This window comes from Salvelinus alpinus, chromosome 1, assembly GCF_045679555.1.
Source record: "Salvelinus alpinus chromosome 1, SLU_Salpinus.1, whole genome shotgun sequence".
Classification (NCBI taxonomy): domain Eukaryota; kingdom Metazoa; phylum Chordata; class Actinopteri; order Salmoniformes; family Salmonidae; genus Salvelinus; species Salvelinus alpinus.
Window position 1 is genome coordinate 11,213,841 of NC_092086.1, and position 18,313 is coordinate 11,232,153.

Consider the following 18,313-nt stretch of genomic DNA (forward strand, 5'->3'; position numbering starts at 1 on the left):
GAAGCTGTTTTTCAGTCTCTCGGTCCCTGCTTTGATGCACCTGTACTGACCTCGCCTTCTGGATGATAGCGGGGTGAACAGGTAGTGGCTTGGGTGGTTGTTGTCCTTGATGATCTTTATGGCCTTCCTGTGACATCGGGTGGTGTAGGTGTCCTGGAGTGAAATGAAACTCTTCTTCTGTTTCCCCATCTGAGCTCAGAGTAGATGAGAGATGTAATGTTTGTCTCTGTTGTGTTGAAGTCCAATCAAGCAGGAGAGACCAGCCTCCCCTGTACCCAGCTGTGTGTCCATGAAGAGTGACAGGTCTATGGAACAACCTCTAACCTTTAGAGAGGGAGACTTTTCTACTGAACAAAGGTAAAAAGAACTCATGGGTCATGGTCAGTGAGTTAAACAACACTGTCTCTAGTCATTTCTCCTCTCCCATTTTCACAATTATTTTTGTTGTTTTCATAAACCATAGGCTAATCCTTTTGTTCATTTTCATAGTCCTAAAACAAACACAACATTCCCTCCGTGTGTGTGTGTGTGTGTGTGTGTGTGTGTGTGTGTGTGTGTGTGTGTGTGTGTGTGTGTGTGTGTGTGTGTGTGTGTGTGTGTGTGTGTGTGTGTACACTCCTTGGATATTTTGTCCACAGAAACCAACAGGAGAGATCAGAGTCAGAGATTCTCAGTGGTCAGTCTTCCCAGAGTCATCAAACAGACCTGGCCTCCATATTCAGTGTATGTGGTCCTGCTATGTACATTTGTTTTTGTTTACCTCAAGTAAAGTTGATCTGTCAATCATTAATTCATGTGTTAATGAGAAAGCATTTATTCTCTTGCTTAACTTATTTACTTGATTTATTTCAGTTGCTTGAAGAGAAAATTATGACATTTGTGAAGAACGAGCTGAAGATGTTCAAGAGGATTCTTATTCCAGAACTCCCAGAAGGCTTTGAGAGTCAGAAGCAGGATAAGGAAGTGGTGGATGCTGAAGATGAGAAGCAGGAGAGCAGTGCCAGAGAGGGGGCTCTGAAGATCACACTGCACGTCCTGAGGAAAATGAACCAGAAGGAGCTTGCTGACACACTGGAGAAATGTAAGATCTGTCTCATGTTGAATGCTGTTTTATAACATTTAAAAGCTGTAGCTAAAGTACAGCTAAAGTAGCTGTGTACCTCAATGATATTGTAGCAGCCTTAACACAACACCTAGTGACCTCATCAAGTAGCAGCAGGGATGTGTTGTGGGGATTAATTTAGAGAGAGACAACATTAATAATAACATCAATAATACCAATAATAATATAATCAGTCACACCAGTCTGTAATGCATTATGAAAACATTTATACATTTATACAGTCAGTTAAGAGAATCAATGATTAAATGTTAAACTTTACAACAGTCCTACAATACTGTAGGCATTAAAACAGACGTAATATTAATATCCTCTGTGTTATTTCTTCATACAGATGAGCTTGCTGTGATTTGCCAACGTGAACTCAAATCTAATCTAAAGAAGAAGTTTCAATGTGTATTTGAGGGGATCGCTAAACAAGGAAACCCAACACTTCTCAATAAGATCTACACAGAGCTCTACATCACAGAGGGTGGAACAGGAGAGGTCAATAATGAACATGAGCTGAGACAGATTGAGACAACAACCAGGAAACAAGCAAGACCAGAGACTGCAATCAAATGTAACGACATCTTCAAACCCTTAACTGGACAAGACAAACTTATCAGAACTGTGCTGACAAAGGGAGTCGCTGGCATTGGAAAAACAGTCTCTGTGCAGAAGTTCATTCTGGACTGGCCTGAAGGAAAAGCAAATCAGGATGTCCAATTTGTATTTTCATTCCCTTTCCGGGAGCTGAATTTGATGAAAGGGGACAAACACACTTTGATTGAACTTCTCAATCACTTCTCAATGGAAACCAAACAATCAAGAATCTCCAACTACAACAAGTACAAAGTTCTGTTCATCTTTGATGGTCTGGATGAGTGCCGACTGCCCCTAGACTTCCAGAAGAACAAGATCTGTTGGGACGTCACAGAGTCAACCTCAGTGGATGTTCTGCTGACAAATCTCATCAAGGGAAATCTGCTTCCCTCTGCTCTCCTCTGGATAACTACCCGACCTGCAGCAGCCAATAAGACCCCTTCATGGTGTGTTGACCAGGTGACAGAGGTACGAGGGTTCAATGACCCACAGAAGGAGGAGTACTTCAGGAAGAGATTCAGTAATGAGGACCTGGCCAGCAGAATCATCTCACACATAAAGACATCAAGGAGCCTCCACATCATGTGCCACATTCCAGTCTTCTGTTGGATTGCTGCAACAGTCCTTGAACACATGCTGAAACATAAGAGAGAAGAGATGCCCAAGACTCTGACTGAGATGTACACACACCTTGTGGTGTTTCATACCAAACAGAAGAATGAAAAGTATCTTGGGAAAGAAGAGACAGGTCCACACTGGAATAAAGAGAGCATTCTGTCACTGGGAAAACTTGCTTTTCAACAGCTTGTGAAGGGCAATCAGATTTTCTATGAAGAAGACCTGAAAGAGGCTGGCATTGATGTCAGTGAAGCCTCAGTGTACTCAGGATTGTGCACACAGATCTTTAAAGAGGAATGTGGGCTGTACCAGGACAAGGTGTACTGCTTTGTTCATCTGAGCATTCAGGAGTTTCTGGCTGCTCTATATGTGTTCCTCTCATTCATTACAAAAAACACAGAGAAGCTAATGGCCAAACTTCAATCAACGTCCAGCAACGTTTCTGCGCCTTTCAGAAATGAGCCTGAAGTTACTATCTACATGAGTGCTGTGCATAAAGCCTTACAAAGTGAGATGGGAAACCTGGACCTTTTCCTCCGCTTCCTTCTGGGCCTCTCACTGGAGTCCAATCAGAAGTACTTACGAGGTCTCCTGACAAAGACAAGAAGCAGCTCACAGAGCCATGAAGAAACAGTCAAGTACGTCAAGAAGAAGATCAGGGATAATCCCTCTCCAGAGAGGTGCATCAATCTGTTCCACTGTCTGAATGAACTGAATGACCATTCTCTAGTGGAGGAGATCCAAAGATACCTGAGCTCAGGAAGTCTCTCAGAAGCCAAACTGTCACCTGCACAGTGGTCAGCTCTGGTCTTTGTGTTGCTGACTTCAGAAAAGGAGCAGGATGTATTTGACCTGAAGAAATACTCCAGATCAGAGGAAGGTCTTCTGAGGCTGCTGCCAGTGGTCAAAGACTCCAGAGCTGTTCTGTGAGTAAATAAAATGACATATAAGAACTAATCATCAGGAAGAAATATTCCGTTTGGAGTAAAATATGTATTATTGTAAAACATACTGAATCAGTACATTTGTGATCACTTTAGTATAACATTATGCCTTTTGACCATACAATTCTAGGAGACGGAAGATGAATCTATATGTTGTTTGGGAGAATAAACCAAATGCATCTGCCATTGTCCTTCTGCACTACTGGTGTTAAATTAACAGTGTGTTTGTGAAGTCATGATGATCTCTTTGCAGGCTGTCAGGCTGTGGAGTCACAGAGGAAGGCTGTGCTTCTCTGGTCTCAGCTCTGAGGTCAAACCCCTCACACCTGAGAGAGCTGGACCTGAGTAACAATGACCTGAAGGATTCAGGAGTGAAGCTGCTCTCTGCTGGACTGGGGAATCCCCACTGTAAACTGGAGACTCTGAGGTCAGTGTTCCTGTAGTTGGTCAACAAGTGATAACTGTTCACCAGATCCACATGTGTTTACCAGACACACATAGTCCACAACATATGTGTTTGTACAGTGAAGCTTACAGTTTTAAATTTGGTGTTATGCTCCAGCATTTTGGATTTAAGATAGAATGTTTCATAGTAGGTGACTACAGAATGTCACATTTCAAATACATGGCTTGCAAAAGTCATGAATAATGAAGAATGTCACCTTTTATTTGAGGTTAATGGTGAGAGGTTAGCATGTTTTGTTGTAGTCTCTGTTATTGGTAATGGTGAGAGGTTAGTATATTTTGTTGTAGCCTCTGTTATTGGTAATGGTGAGAGGTTAGCATGTTTTGTTGTAGCCTCTGTTATTGGTAATGGTGAGAGGTTAGCATGTTTTGTTGTAGCCTCTGTTATTGGTAATGGTGAGAGGTTAGCATGTTTTGTTGTAGCCTCTGTTATTGGTTATGGTGAGAGGTTAGCATGTTTTGTTGTAGTCTCTGTTATTGGTAATGGTGAGAGGTTAGCATGTTTTGTTGTAGTCTCTGTTATTGGTAATGGTGAGAGGTTAGCATGTTTTGTTGTAGCCTCTGTTATTGGTAATGGTGAGAGGTTAGCATGTTTTGTTGTAGTCTCTGTTATTGGTAATGGTGAGAGGTTAGCATGTTTTGTTGTAGCCTCTGTACCGTTCTCACTCATTATTATTCATGATTCATTCATGATTTTTCTTAATCATGGCACCATCAGCATTAATTTAAAAGTGTTTAGAAACATGTTATCTACTCACTTAGAAAAGAAAATACTCCAGTCATCATTCACCATTCAGTTATTATTGGGCAAAACATAACCCAAAACATAACCCAAAACACAACCCAAAACACAACCAAATCAATCTTGATGTAGTTATTATTTGCAAGGAATATGGGACAAAATACTAAACTTTTGACTACTTTAAAACCTTTTCTCAATACAGGGGGTGCTGTTTCCACTTATCGTCTCCAAATTAAACTGCCTCATACTCAATTCTTGCTCGTACAATATGCATATTATTATTACTATTGGATAGAAAACAATCTCTAGTTTCTAAAACCGTTTGAATTATGTCTGTGGGTGAACCAGAACTCTTTCTACAGCGAAAATCATGACAGGACATGCGAAGGTCTGAAAACTAGGCTCTGTTCTGAGATCAGTTTAAAACTCTGTATGTGCCCTATGGGTCGAAATGAACTGCACCCGCCTTCCCCTGGATGTCAGTAACCAATGAGAAGTGGAATGGAGTCTCTACGTATTTCTCAGAGTTTATAAAACGCCATGGAGTGACATGTACGTTCTTTTGGACGCTCGTCAAGGCGCAAGAGAGGACATCAGAATGGCATGCTCAAAAGCTCTCGTTATCGGGCTAAGATATATCCGTCTGTGATTTAATTCGATATAGGTGTTAGAAACATCATAACAAAGTTATTTTAAACCGATTTATATCAGTTTATGCAAGTATATTGCTATTTTCGGAATTTTCGTAGTATTGCGCTTTGAGGATTTGGACATGTGTGTGCCACGTAGCTATTGTTAGCTGCTAGTTCCGAAGTTGAAGAGGACGTTTTACAACAAAGCAACGATTCTTTTGGACAAAGGACACCTTGCCCAAGATACTGATGGAAGCTCGTCCAAAAGTAAGAGTTATTTATGATTTTATTCCGTATTTATGTGGAAAAATGTAAACGCATTTGTCGGCCATTGTTGCGGCACTAGTCTGGCTGTAACGCACACTGTATGTCTAGTAACGTTAATTTTAAAAATCTAACTCAGCGGTTGCATTAATAACTAATGCATCTTTCATTAGCTGTCCAACCTGTATTTTTTTTGTCAATCTAATCGATAAATAATCGTAAACTTAGGTGCCTTTCCAAGAAGGCGCCGGCCAGAATGCATGCCATGTTTTGACAGATTACATTGCATAACCACGATTTGTGATGCTAAATATGCACATTTTCGAACAAACTCTATATGCATTGTGTAATATGATGTTACAGGACTGTCATCTGAAGAATTCTGAGAAGGTTAGTGAAAAAATTAATATATTTTGGTGGTGATAACGTTATCGCTCTTTTTGCTTTGAATCAATGCTGGGGTGATGTTAGCTCATGTGGTATGCTAATATAACGATATATTGTGTTTTCGCTGTAAAACACTTAGAAAATCTGAAATATTGTCTGGATTCACAAGATCTGTGTCTTTCAATTGCTGTACGCTGTGTATTTTTAAGAAGTGTTTTATGATGAGTAATTAGGTAATACACGTTGCTCTCTGTAGTTATTCTAGTCGCTTTGGTGAGTTTTGTGATAGTGGCTGCAATGGTAAACTATGATTTATACCTGAAAAATGCACATTTTTCTAAAAAAACATATGCTATACCATAAATATGTTATCAGACTGTCATCTTATGAAGTTGTTTCTTGGTTAGTGGCTATATATATCTTTATTTAGTCGAATTAGTGATAGTTCTGGCGCCTATCACTACTATCACTAACTTCCGGCGCCGAAAAGAGATGGCCGCCTCGCTTCGCGTTCCTTGGAAAATATGCAGTATTTTGTTTTTTTACGTGTTATTTCTTACATCGGTACCCCAGGTAATCTTAGGTTTCATTACATACAGTCGGGAGGAACTACTGAATATACGATTAACGTCAACTCATCATCGTTCCTACCAGGAATATGACTTTCCCGAAACGGATCCAGTGTTTTGCCTTCCACCCAATACAATGGATCTGATCCCAGCCGGCGACCCTGTGCGACGCCGAAAAAGGGGAAAACGAGGCGGTCTCGTGGTCAGGCTTCGGAGACGGGCACATCGCGCTCCACTCCCTAGCATACTACTCGCCAATGTCCAGTCTCTTGACAATAAGGTTGATGAAATCCGAGCACGGGTAGCATTCCAGAGAGACATCAGGGATTGCAACGTGCTCTGCTTCACGGAAACATGGCTAACTCAAGGGACGCTAACGGAGTCGGTGCAGCCAGCTGGTTTCTTCATGCATCGCGCCGACAGAAACAAACATCTTTCCGGTAAGAAGAGGGGCGGGGGGTATGCCTTATGATTAACGAGAAGTGGTGTGATCATCATAACAACACACAGGAACTCAAGTCATTCTGTTCACCTGATCTAGAACTCCTCACAATTAAATGTCGACCGCATTATCTACCAAGGGAATTCTCTTCAATCATAATCACAGCCGTATATATTCCCCCCCAAGCAGACACATCGATGGCCCTGAACTAACTTTATCTGACTCTTTGTAAACGAGGTCCCGTGTGGCTCAGTTGGTAGAGCATGGCGCTTGCAACGCCAGGGTTGTGGGTTCATTCCCCACGGGGGGACCAGGATGAATATGTATGAACTTTCCAATTTGTAAGTCGCTCTGGATAAGAGCGTCGGCTAAATGACTTAAATGTAAATGTAAACTGGAAACCACACACCCTGAGGCTGCATTCATCGTAGCTGGGGATTTTAACAAGGCTAATCTAAAAACAAAACTCCCTAAATTCTATCAGCATATCGATTGTGCTACCAGGGCTGGAAAAACACTAGACCATTGTTATACTAATTTCCGCGACGCTTATAAGGCCCTCCCCCGCCCCCCTTTCGGAAAAGCTGACCACGACTCCATTTTGTTGATTCCAGCCTACAAACAGAAACTCAAACAACAAGCTCCCGCGCTCAGGTCTGTTCAACGCTGGTCCGACCAATCTGAATCCACGCTTCAAGACTGCTTCGATCACGCGGATTGGAATATGTTCCGCATCGCGTCCAACAACAATATTGACGAATATGCTGATTCGGTGAGCGAGTTCATTAGGAAGTGCATTGACGATGTCGTACCCACAGCAACGATAAAAACATTCCCAAACCAGAAACCGTGGATTGACGGCAGCATTCGCGTGAAACTGAAAGCGCGAACCACTGCTTTTAACCAGGGCAAGGTGACCGGAAGCATGACCGAATACAAACAGTGTAGTTATTCTCTCCGCAAGGCAATCAAACAGGCTAAGTCTCAGTACAGAGACAAAATCGAGTCGCAATTCAACAGCTCAGACACAAGAGGTATGTGGCAGGGTCTACAGTCAATCACGGATTACAAAAAGAAAACCAGCCCCGTCGCGGACCAGGATGTCTTGCTCCCAGACAGGCTAAACAACTTTTTTGCCCGCTTTGAGGACAATACAGTGCCACTGACACGGCCCCCTACCAAAACCTGCGGGCTCTCCTTCACTGCAGCCGAGGTGAGTAAAACATTTAAACGTGTTAACCCTCGCAAGGCTGCAGGCCCAGACGGCATTCCCAGCCGCGTCCTCAGAGCATGCGCAGACCAGCTGGCTGGTGTGTTTACGGACATATTCAATCAATCCTTATCCCAGTCTGCTGTTCCCACATGCTTCAAGAGGGCCACCATTGTTCCTGTTCCCAAGAAAGCTAAGATAACTGAGCTAAACGACTACCGCCCCGTAGCACTCACTTCCGTCATCATGAAGTGCTTTGAGAGACTAGTCAAGGACCATATCACCTCCACCCTACCGGACACCCTAGACCCACTCCAATTTGCTTACCGACCCAATAGGTCCACAGACGACGCAATCGCAACCACACTGCACACTGCCCTAACCCATCTGGACAAGAGGAATACACATGTGAGAATGCTGTTCATCGATTACAGCTCAGCATTTAACACCATAGTACCCTCCAAACTCGTCATCAAGCTCGAGACCCTGGGTCTCGACCCCGCCCTGTGCAACTGGGTCCTGGACTTCCTGACGGGCCGCCCCCAGGTGGTGAGGGTAGGTAACAACATCTCCACCCCGCTGATCCTCAACACTGGGGCCCCACAAGGGTGCGTTCTGAGCCCTCTCCTGTACTCCCTGTTCACCCACGACTGCGTGGCCATGCATGCCTCCAACTCAATCATCAAGTTTGCGGATGACACTACAGTGGTAGGCTTGATTACCAACAACGACGAGACGGCCTACAGGGAGGAGGTGAGGGCCCTCGGAGTGTGGTGTCAGGAAAATAACCTCACACTCAACGTCAACAAAACAAAGGAGATGATTGTGGACTTCAGGAAACAGCAGAGGGAGCACCCCCCTATCCACATCGACGGGTCAGTAGTGGAGAAGGTGGAACGTTTTAAGTTCCTCGGTGTACACATCACGGACAAACTGAATTGGTCCACCCACACAGACAGCGTTGTGAAGAAGGCGCAGCAGCGCCTCTTCAACCTCAGGAGGCTGAAGAAATTCGGCTTGTCACCAAAAGCACTCACAAACTTCTACAGATACACAATCGAGAGCATCCTGTCGGGCTGTATCACCGCCTGGTACGGCAACTGCTCCGCCCACAACCGTAAGGCTCTCCAGAGGGTAGTGAGGTCTGCAGAACGCATCACCAGGGGCAAACTACCTGCCCTCCAGGACACCTACACCACCCGATGTCACAGGAAGGCCATAAAGATCATCAAGGACAACAACCACCCAAGCCACTGCCTGTTCACCCCGCTATCATCCAGAAGGCGAGGTCAGTACAGGTGCATCAAAGCAGGGACCGAGAGACTGAAAAACAGCTTCTATCTCAAGGCCATCAGACTGTTAAACAGCCACCACTAACATTTAGCGGCCGCTGCCAACATACTGACTCAACTCCAGCCACTTTAAAAATGGGAATTGATGGAAATTATGTAAAAATGTACCACTAGCCACTTTAAACAATGCCACTTAATACAATGTTTACATACCCTACATTACCCATCTCATATGTATATACTGTACTCTATATCATCTACTGCATCTTGCCATCTTTATGTAATACATGTACCACTAGCCACTTTAAACTATGCCACTTTATGTTTACATACCCTACAGTACTCATCTCATATGTATATACCGTACTCTATACCATCTACTGCATCTGCCATGCCGTTCTGTACCACCACTCATTCATATATCTTTATGTACATATTCTTTATCCCTTTACACTTGTGTGTGTGTGTAAGGTAGTAGTTGTGGAATTGTTAGGTTAGATTACTGTTGGTTATTACTGCATTGTCGGAACTAGAAGCACAAGCATTTCGCTACACTCGCATTAACATCTGCTAACCATGTGTATGTGACTAATAAAATTTGATTTGATTTGATTTGAGCTACTGATGGAGTAAAAAAATGGTGGAGTAAAAAAAGTGGTGTCTTTTGCTAACGTGGTTAGCTAATAGATTTACATATTGTGTCTTCCCTGTAAAACATTTTAAAAATCAGAAATGATGGCTGGATTCACAAGAAGTGTATCTTTCATCTGGTGTCTTGGACTTGTGATTTAATGATATTTAGATGCTAGTATTTACTTGTGACGCTATGCTAGGCTATGCTAGTCAGCTTTTTTACTGTGGGGGGTGCTCCCGGATCCGGGTTTGGGAGGAACTAGAAGTTAATACAATACAAGTGAATCGGTCAGAATACGTATGACTTCTTCAAATGCAATGACTAGATACATAAAGTGCTTTTATTTAAAAACGTGAAAGAGATGCATGAAAATATCCTCAAATAAAAGGTGACATTATATACTGTCACCTCATATGAAACGTTGCATCTCAAATCGAAAATGCTGGAGTACAGAGCCCCTGTTAAAATGTTATCTTCTGTAAAGGGGTGCGTAACTGGTGGCAGGGAAGTCAGACGCAGGAGAGCAGAACTAGGTAGTAGCAGGAGCAGTTTAACCTTTTGTCAATAGGGGGAGCTGTTAGCATTATTTTTTTTTTACATTTCCAAATTAAACTGCCTCGTACTCAATTCTTGCTCGTACAATATGCATATTATTATTACTATTGGATAGAAAACAATCTCTAGTTTCTAAAACCGTTTGAATTATGTCTGTGGGTGAACCAGAACTCTTTCTACAGCGAAAATCATGACAGGACATGCGAAGCTCTGAAAAATAGTCTCTGATCTCGGATCAGTTTTAAGCTCTGTGTATGCCCTATGGATCGAAATGAACTGCACTCGCCTTCCCCTGGATGTCAGTAACCAATGAGAAGTGGAATGGCGTCTCTATGTGTTTCTCAGAGTTTATAAAACGCAATGGAGCGAGATGTCCCTTCTTTTGGACGCTCGCCAGGACGCAAGGGAGGACATCAGAATGGCATGCTCAAAAGCTCTCGTTATTGATCAAAGATATATCCGTCTGTGATTTAATTCGATATAGGTGTTAGAAACATCATAACGAAGTTATTTGAAACCGATTTATATCAGTTTATGCGAGTATATTGCTAATTTTCGGAATTTCCTTAGTATTGCGTTTGAGGATTTGGACATGTGTGTGCCGTGTAGCTATCGTTAGCTGCTAGTTCCGAAGTTGAAGAGGTCGTTTTACAACAAAGCAACGATTCTTTTGGACAAAGGACACATTGCCCAAGATACTGATGGAAGCTCGTCCAAAAGTAAGAGTTATTTATGATTTTATTCCGTATTTATGTGGAAAAATGTAAACGCAGTTGTCGGCCATTTTTTGCGGCACTAGTCTGGCTGTAACTCACAATGTATGTCTAGTAAAGTTAATTTTAAAAATCTAAATCAGCGGTTGCATTAATAACCAATGCATCTTTCATTAGCTGTCCAACCTGTATTTTTTTAGTCAATCTAATCGATAAATAATCGTAAACATAGGTGCCTTTCCAAGATGGCGCCGGCCAGAATGCATGCCATGTTTTGACAGATTACATTGCATAACCACGATTTGTGATGCTAAATATGCACATTTTCGAACAAACTCTATATGCATTGTGTAATATGATGTTACAGGACTGTCATCTGAAGAATTCTGAGAAGGTTAGTGAAAAAATTAATATATTTTGGTGGCGATAACGTTATCGCCCCTTTTGCCTTGATTCAATGCGGGGGTGATGTTAGCTCATGTGGTATGCTAATATAACGATATATTGTGTTTTCGCTGTAAAACACTGTAAAACAATCTGAAATATTGTCTGGATTCACAAGATCTGTGTCTTTCAATTGCTGTAGGCTGTGTATTTTTCAGAAATGTTTTAGGATGAGTATTTTGGTAATTGACGTCGGTCTCTGTAATTATTCCGGCTGCTTCCAACGCTATTTCAGATTGCAGCTGCAATGTAGAACTGTGATTTATACCTGAAATATGCACATTTAAAAAAAAAAACATATGCTATACCATAAATATGTTATCAGACTGTCATCTTATGAAGTTGTTTCTTGGTTAGTGGCTATATATATCTTTATTTAGTCGAATTAGTGATAGCTACTGATGGAGTAAAAAAATGGTGGAGTAAAAAAAGTGGTGTCTTTTGCTAACGTGGTTAGCTAATAGATTTACATATTGTGTCTTCCCTGTAAAACATTTTAAAAATCAGAAATGATGGCTGGATTCACAAGATCTGTATCTTTCATCTGGTGTCTTGGACTTGTGATTTAATGATATTTAGATGCTTGTATTTACTTGTGACGCTATGCTAGGCTATGCTAGTCAGCTTTTTTACTGTGGGGGGTGCTCCCGGATCCGGGATGAGTACCAAGTAAAAGTTAATCCAAAGCCCAACGGCATAAAAATACAACAGAATATGGGTACAAAGACCCGACGCGCACCAGTGAACATGTGCACAAGCACTTACAACAAACAATTCCACAGAAAGACATGGGGGGAACAGAGGGTTAAATACACAACAATTAAAGAGGGAAATGGAAACCAGGTGTGTAGGAAAACAAGACAAAACAAATGGAAAATGAAAAGTGGATTAACGATGGCTAGAAGACCGGTGACGCCGACCACAGAACACCACCCGAACAAGGAGAACAAGGAACCTTCGTGGGAAGTCGTGACAGTACCCCCCCCTTGACGCGCGGCTCCAGTAGTGCGCCGACACCGGCCTCGGGGATGACCCCGGCGAGGTGCAGGGCGATCCGGACGGAGACGGTGGAACTCCCGCAGCATTGAAGGGTCCAACACGTCCTCCACCGGAACCCAGCATCTCTCCTCCGGACCGTACGAACGCCGCCCACTCCCCCGGCCGGTCCTGGCAATAAGACCTCAGAAACCTACCCACATCCTGGTTCACTCTCTCCACCTGCCCATTACTCTCAGGGTGAAAACCCGAGGTAAGGCTGATCGAGACCCCCAGACGTTCCATGAACGCCCTCCAGACCCTCGAAGTGAACTGGGGACCCCGATCAGACACTATGTCCTCAGGTATCCCGTAGTGCCGGAAGACGTGTGTAAACAAGGCCTCCTCAGTCTGTAAGGCCGTAGGGAGACCGGGCAGAGGGAGGAGACGGCAGGACTTAGAAAAACGGTCCTCAACGACCAGGATCGTGGTGTTACCCTGTTACCCTGGGAGGAAGATCAGTAAGGAAATCCACCAACAGGTGTGATCACGGCCGTTGTGGAACGGGTAAGGGGTGTAGCTTATCTCTGGGCAGGTGCCTAGGAGCCTTACACTGGGCGCACACCGAGCAGGAGGAAACATAAACCCTCACGTCCTTAGCCAAAGTGGGCCACCAGTACTTCCCACTCAGACAGCGCACCGTCCGCTCGATGCCTGGATGACCAGAGGAGGGTGACGTGTGTGCCCAATAGATCAGCCGGTCACGGACAGCAGACGGAACGTACAGACGTCCAGCGAGACACTGGAGGGGAGTGGGCTCTGCACCCAGTGCCTGTTCAATGTCCGCGTCCAGCTCCCACACTACCGGCGCCACCAGGCAGGAGGCTGGGAGTATGGGGGTGGGATCCATGGGCCGCTCCTCTGTGTCATACAGCCGGGACAGTGCACCTGCCTTGGAATTCTGGGAACCTGGTCTGTAAGAGAGGGTGAAAACAAAACAGGTGAAAAACATGGCCCACCTTGCCTGGCGAGGGTTCAGTCTCCTCGCCGCCCGGATGTACTCCAGATTGCGGTAGTCCAGATGAGAAAAGGGTGTTTCGCCCCCTCAAGCCAAAATCTCCACGCCTTCAGAGCCTTGACGACAGCCAACAGCTCCCGGTCCCCCACGTCATAGTTTCGCTCCGCCGGGCTGAGCTTCCTCGAGAAGAAGGCACAGGGGCGGAGCTTTGGTGTTGTACCCGAGCGCTGAGAGAGCACAGCTCCTATCCCAGCCTCAGACGCGTCCACCTCCACCTCCACTATGAACGCTAAAGAGGGATCCGGATGGGCCAGCACGGGAGCCGAGGTAAACAAAGCCCTCAGGTGACCAAAAGCCCTGTCCGCCTCAGCCGACCACTGCAAACGTACCGGTCCCCCCCTTCAGTAGTGAGGTAATGGGAGCCGCTACCTGACCAAAACCACGGATAAACCTCCGGTAGTAATTGGCAAACCCTAGAAAACGCTGCACCTCCTTTACTGTGTCGGCCAATTACGCACGGCTGAAATGCGGTCACTCCATCTCTACCCCTGATGTGGAAATGCGATACCCCAGGAAGGAGACAGACTGTTGGAAGAACCGGCATTTCTCAGCCTTGACGTACAGGTAATGCTCTAACAGGCGACCAAGCACTCTGCACACCAGGGACACATGCTCGGCGCGTGTAGCGGAGAAAATCAGAATGTCATCAATATACACCACTACACCCTGCCCGTGCAGGTACCTGAAAATCTTGTCTACAAAGGCTTGGAAGACTGATGGAGCATTCATCAACCCGTATGGCATGACGAGGTACTCATAATGCCCTGAGGTCGTACTGAACGCCATCTTCCACTCGTCTCCCTCCCGGATACGCACCAGGTTGTAAGCACTCCTGAGATCAAGTTTGGTGAAGAAGCGCGCCCCGCATTGACTCATTCGCTGTGGCTATGAGAGGTAGCGGGTAACTGTAACTCACAGTGATCTGGTTTAGACCCCGATAGTCAATAGACGGGCGCAGACCTCCCTCCTTCTTCTTCACAAAAAAGAAACTTGAGGAGGCGGGTGAAGTGGAGGACCGAATGTACCCCTGATGTAGTGATTTGGAGACATATGTTTTCATAGCCTCCGTCTCCGCCTGTGACAGGGGATACACGTGACTCCTGGGAAGTGCGGCGTCTACCAGGAGATTTATCGCACAATCGTCCCGTCGATGAGGTGGTAATTGAGTCGCCTTCTTTTTGGAGAAGGCGAGAGCCAAATCGGCATATTCAGGGGGAATGCGCACGGTGGAGACCTGGTCTGGACTCTCCACCGTTGTAGCACCAACAGAAACCCCTAAGCACCTACCTGAGCACTCTCGCGACCACCCTGTGAGAGCCATCTGTTGCCACGAGACAGTGGGGTCATGACAGCTTCACTGTGAAAATAGATATGATGTGGACTGTATACTCAATACAATCTAAATCTGATACCTCACTGTCTGTCTTTTGACTGATACTGCTTTTTAAACTGGTCTGGTCAGTCTACTCAAATATTTGTACTATAAATGTTTCAATCTACAAGCAAAACTCTGATCATTTGTCAATTCTAAAAATTATTCATTAATTTATGAATAGACACTGATATATCTGAATATGTAGAAAAATATACTGTCACTACTTTTACCACCAAAGAATATCAGTGTGATTTTAAAATGATTTAACTCTTTGCAGGCTGTCAGGCTGTCTAGTCACAGAGGAAGGCTGTGCTTCTCTGGTCTCAGCTCTGGAGTCAAACCCCTCACACCTGAGAGAGCTGGATCTGAGTAACAATGACCTGAAGGATTCAGGAGTGAAGCTGCTCTCTGCTGGACTGGGGAATCCCCACTGTAAACTGGAGACTCTGAGGTCAGTATTCCTGTAGTTGGTCAACAAGTGATAACTGTTCACCAGATCCACATGTGTTTACCAGACACACATAGTCCACACCATATGTGTTTGGACAGTGAAGCTTACAGTTTTAAATGTGGTGCTATGCTCCAGCATTTTGGATTTGAGATAGAATGTTTCATATTAGGTGACAGTACAGAATGTCACCTTTTATTTAAAGGTATTCATACATATATATTTTACCGTTTAGAAATGAAAGCACTTCATGTATCTAGTTCTCCCATTTGAAGAAGTCTTAATTATTTGGACTAATTCACTTATATCTGAATATGTTAAAAAAAGTATTCTCCCACTCCCAGCCAAATAATAGTAGTGTGGTTTTAATATGATTTGACTCTTTGCAGGCTGTCAGGCTGTCTAGTCACAGAGGAAGGCTGTGCTTCTCTGGTCTCAGCTCTGAGGTCAAACCCCTCACACCTGAGAGAGCTGGACCTGAGCTACAATCACCCAGGAGACTCAGGAGTCAGACTGCTCTCTGCTGGACTGGAGGATCCACACTGCAGACTGGAGAAACTCAAGTATGTAGAGGGTTTATGTCAATGTTCATATCAGACATGTTTGACTTATCAGGCTAGTTAAGACAAACATTCTGACCACCACTTGAACAAAGTTATAGGCTGACTGTGTGTGTGTGTGTGTGTGTGTGTGTGTGTGTGTGTGTGTGTGTGTGTGTGTGTGTGTGTGTGTGTGTGTGTGTGTGTGTGTGTTGACGTCTATAACAAAGTTATATTCTGTGTGTGTGTGAGTTCAGGTGTATCACTCAATGACTGTCTGTTCTTCTGCTTACCGCTACAGTGTGGAACATGGTGGAGAGAACAGAATGAAACCTGGGCTTAGAAAATGTGAGTATTGACTGCTGTGAAGAATATGACTAAGAATAAGTCTTAATTCAAGTTAAGTCAAAGTCAAAGACCACCATCATTACTTACTTGGTCATATTAAATATCAGCTGTAGTTCTACAGAAGCAGAAATCATGGACACCAACGTTTACAAAGAGTTGCTTTGACAATGTGTGTGTGTGTGTGTGTGTGTGTGTGTGTGTGTGTGTGTGTGTGGGTGTGTGTGTGTGTGTGTGTGTGTGTGTGTGTGTGTGTGTGTGTGTGTGTGTGTGTGTGTGTGTGTGTGTGTGTGTTAATGGGAATAAGTGTGTTTTATATTACCATACAGTATAACATATGATCATTCAACAAGTCTCAAGTTACCTTAACTTCTCCTTTTGATACCTAGAAACATCTACATGAAATGAATTAGTGAAAAGTGAGTTAACATTCTAATGTGAATGATGATGATTTCTAATATTGTGTCTGGTTTCATCCATCAGATGTCTGTGATCTCACACTGGACCTAAACACAGTAGACAGACTCCTCTCTCTGTCTGAGGAGAACAGAAAGGTGACATGTAGGAGAGAGGAGCAGCCGTATCCTGATCACCCAGAGAGATTTGAGGGCTGGAAACAGGTGCTGTGTAGAGAGGGTCTGACTGGGCGCTGTTACTGGGAGGTAGAGTGGAGTGGGGAATGGGCTGATATAGGAGTGACATATAAAGGAATCAGCAGGAGAGGAAAGGATTATGACTGTGGGCTTGGATACAATGACAAGTCCTGGAGTCTGACCTGCTCTGACAAAACTTTCACTGCCTGGCACAATGATAATAACACTACCATAGACGTCCGCCCCTCCAGCTTCCACAGAGTAGGAGTGTATCTGGACTGGCCAGCTGGCACTCTGTCCTTCTATAGAGCCTCCTCTGACACACTGACCCACCTGATCACATTCACCTCCACATTCACTGAGCCCCTCTATCCAGGGTTTAGGCTTTATGATGACTCCTCAGTGTCCCTGTGTCAGGTGGTTCCTGTGTCAAACACAACATGATGTTTCACTCTAATCAGGGTCATGTTCAGTAAGACACACTGGAGCAACAATGTAGAATATCTCTCTAGTGTGTTAACCCCTCTATCCAGGGTGTTTGGTATGAATATCTCTCTAGTGTGTAAACATATGATTGTAAATATTCATTAATAACACCATTGAAACTGACAGACATTGTCATCTAGAGTCATTCATTAATATTAATAATATTAATTCATATGAATCACCACACTGTGTTGTTAAAACTGGTTTCATTTAGAAATCATTGATCTTGTTGTTATTGGGCTTCTTGGTGTTTTTAAATATTGTACAATGTTTATTTGTCAAATTCTTGACACAACAATCGTGTTTGTGTATAAACTGAATGAAATGTATAAGTGACAGATATGACTAATAAAGGATCATCAACCAGATGGAAGAAGAGAGGTGGAAATGTTTTAATATTGATCACAATATGACAGTACAGTAATAGATGGAAGAAGAGAGGTGGAAATGTTTTAATACTGATCACAATATGACAGTACAGTAATAGATGGAAGAAGAAAGGTGGAAATGTTTTAATATTGATCACAATATGGCAGTACAGTAATAGATGGAAGAAGAGAGGTGTAAATGTTTTAATAATATTCACAATATGACAGTACAGTAATAGATGGGAGAAGAGAGGTGGAAATGTTTTAATATTGATCACAATATGACAGTACAGTAATAGATGGAAGAAGAGAGGTGGAAATGTTTTAATACTGATCACAAAATGACAGTACAGTAATAGATGGAAGAAGAGAGGTGGAAATGTTTTAATATTGATCACAATATGACAGTACAATAATAGATGGAAGAAGAGAGGTGGAAATGTTTTAATATTGATCACAATATAACAGTACAGTAATAGATGGAAGAAGA

The 18,313-nt window shown here is 43.6% G+C and overlaps 2 protein-coding genes across 3 annotated transcripts in view; both read left to right on the forward strand.

Annotated features, from left to right (window-relative positions):
• LOC139583688 (NLR family CARD domain-containing protein 3-like) overlaps nucleotides 1-18,313 on the forward strand; it is a 672,088-nt gene that overhangs the window by 421,622 nt on the left and 232,153 nt on the right. For both annotated transcript variants that reach the window (XM_071415422.1, XM_071416179.1), the window contains exon 7: nucleotides 241-357. In XM_071415422.1, the coding sequence (XP_071271523.1) occupies nucleotides 241-357 (117 nt within the window). The remainder of the gene's footprint in view (nucleotides 1-240; nucleotides 358-18,313) is intronic.
• Nucleotides 14,887-17,942, forward strand: LOC139539883 (tripartite motif-containing protein 14-like). The gene is made up of 5 exons (XM_071343263.1): nucleotides 14,887-14,979; nucleotides 15,302-15,495; nucleotides 15,882-16,055; nucleotides 16,333-16,379; nucleotides 16,860-17,942. The coding sequence occupies exons 1-5, from the start codon at nucleotides 14,887-14,889 to the stop codon at nucleotides 17,411-17,413; spliced, it is 1,062 nt and encodes a 353-aa protein (XP_071199364.1). The 3' UTR covers nucleotides 17,414-17,942.

What these genes read in the sequence shown, in the direction of transcription:
- LOC139539883 (XM_071343263.1), top strand. Translation starts at nt 14,887, where the DNA reads ATGCGCACGGTGGAGACCTGGTCTGGACTCTCCACCGTTGTAGCACCA. An exon ending in TGTAAACTGGAGACTCTGAG is followed by an intron (nt 15,496 to 15,881) that starts GTCAGTATTCCT and finishes GACTCTTTGCAG; the next exon opens with GCTGTCAGGCTGTCTAGTCA. An exon ending in GAAACCTGGGCTTAGAAAAT is followed by an intron (nt 16,380 to 16,859) that starts GTGAGTATTGAC and finishes TTCATCCATCAG; the next exon opens with ATGTCTGTGATCTCACACTG.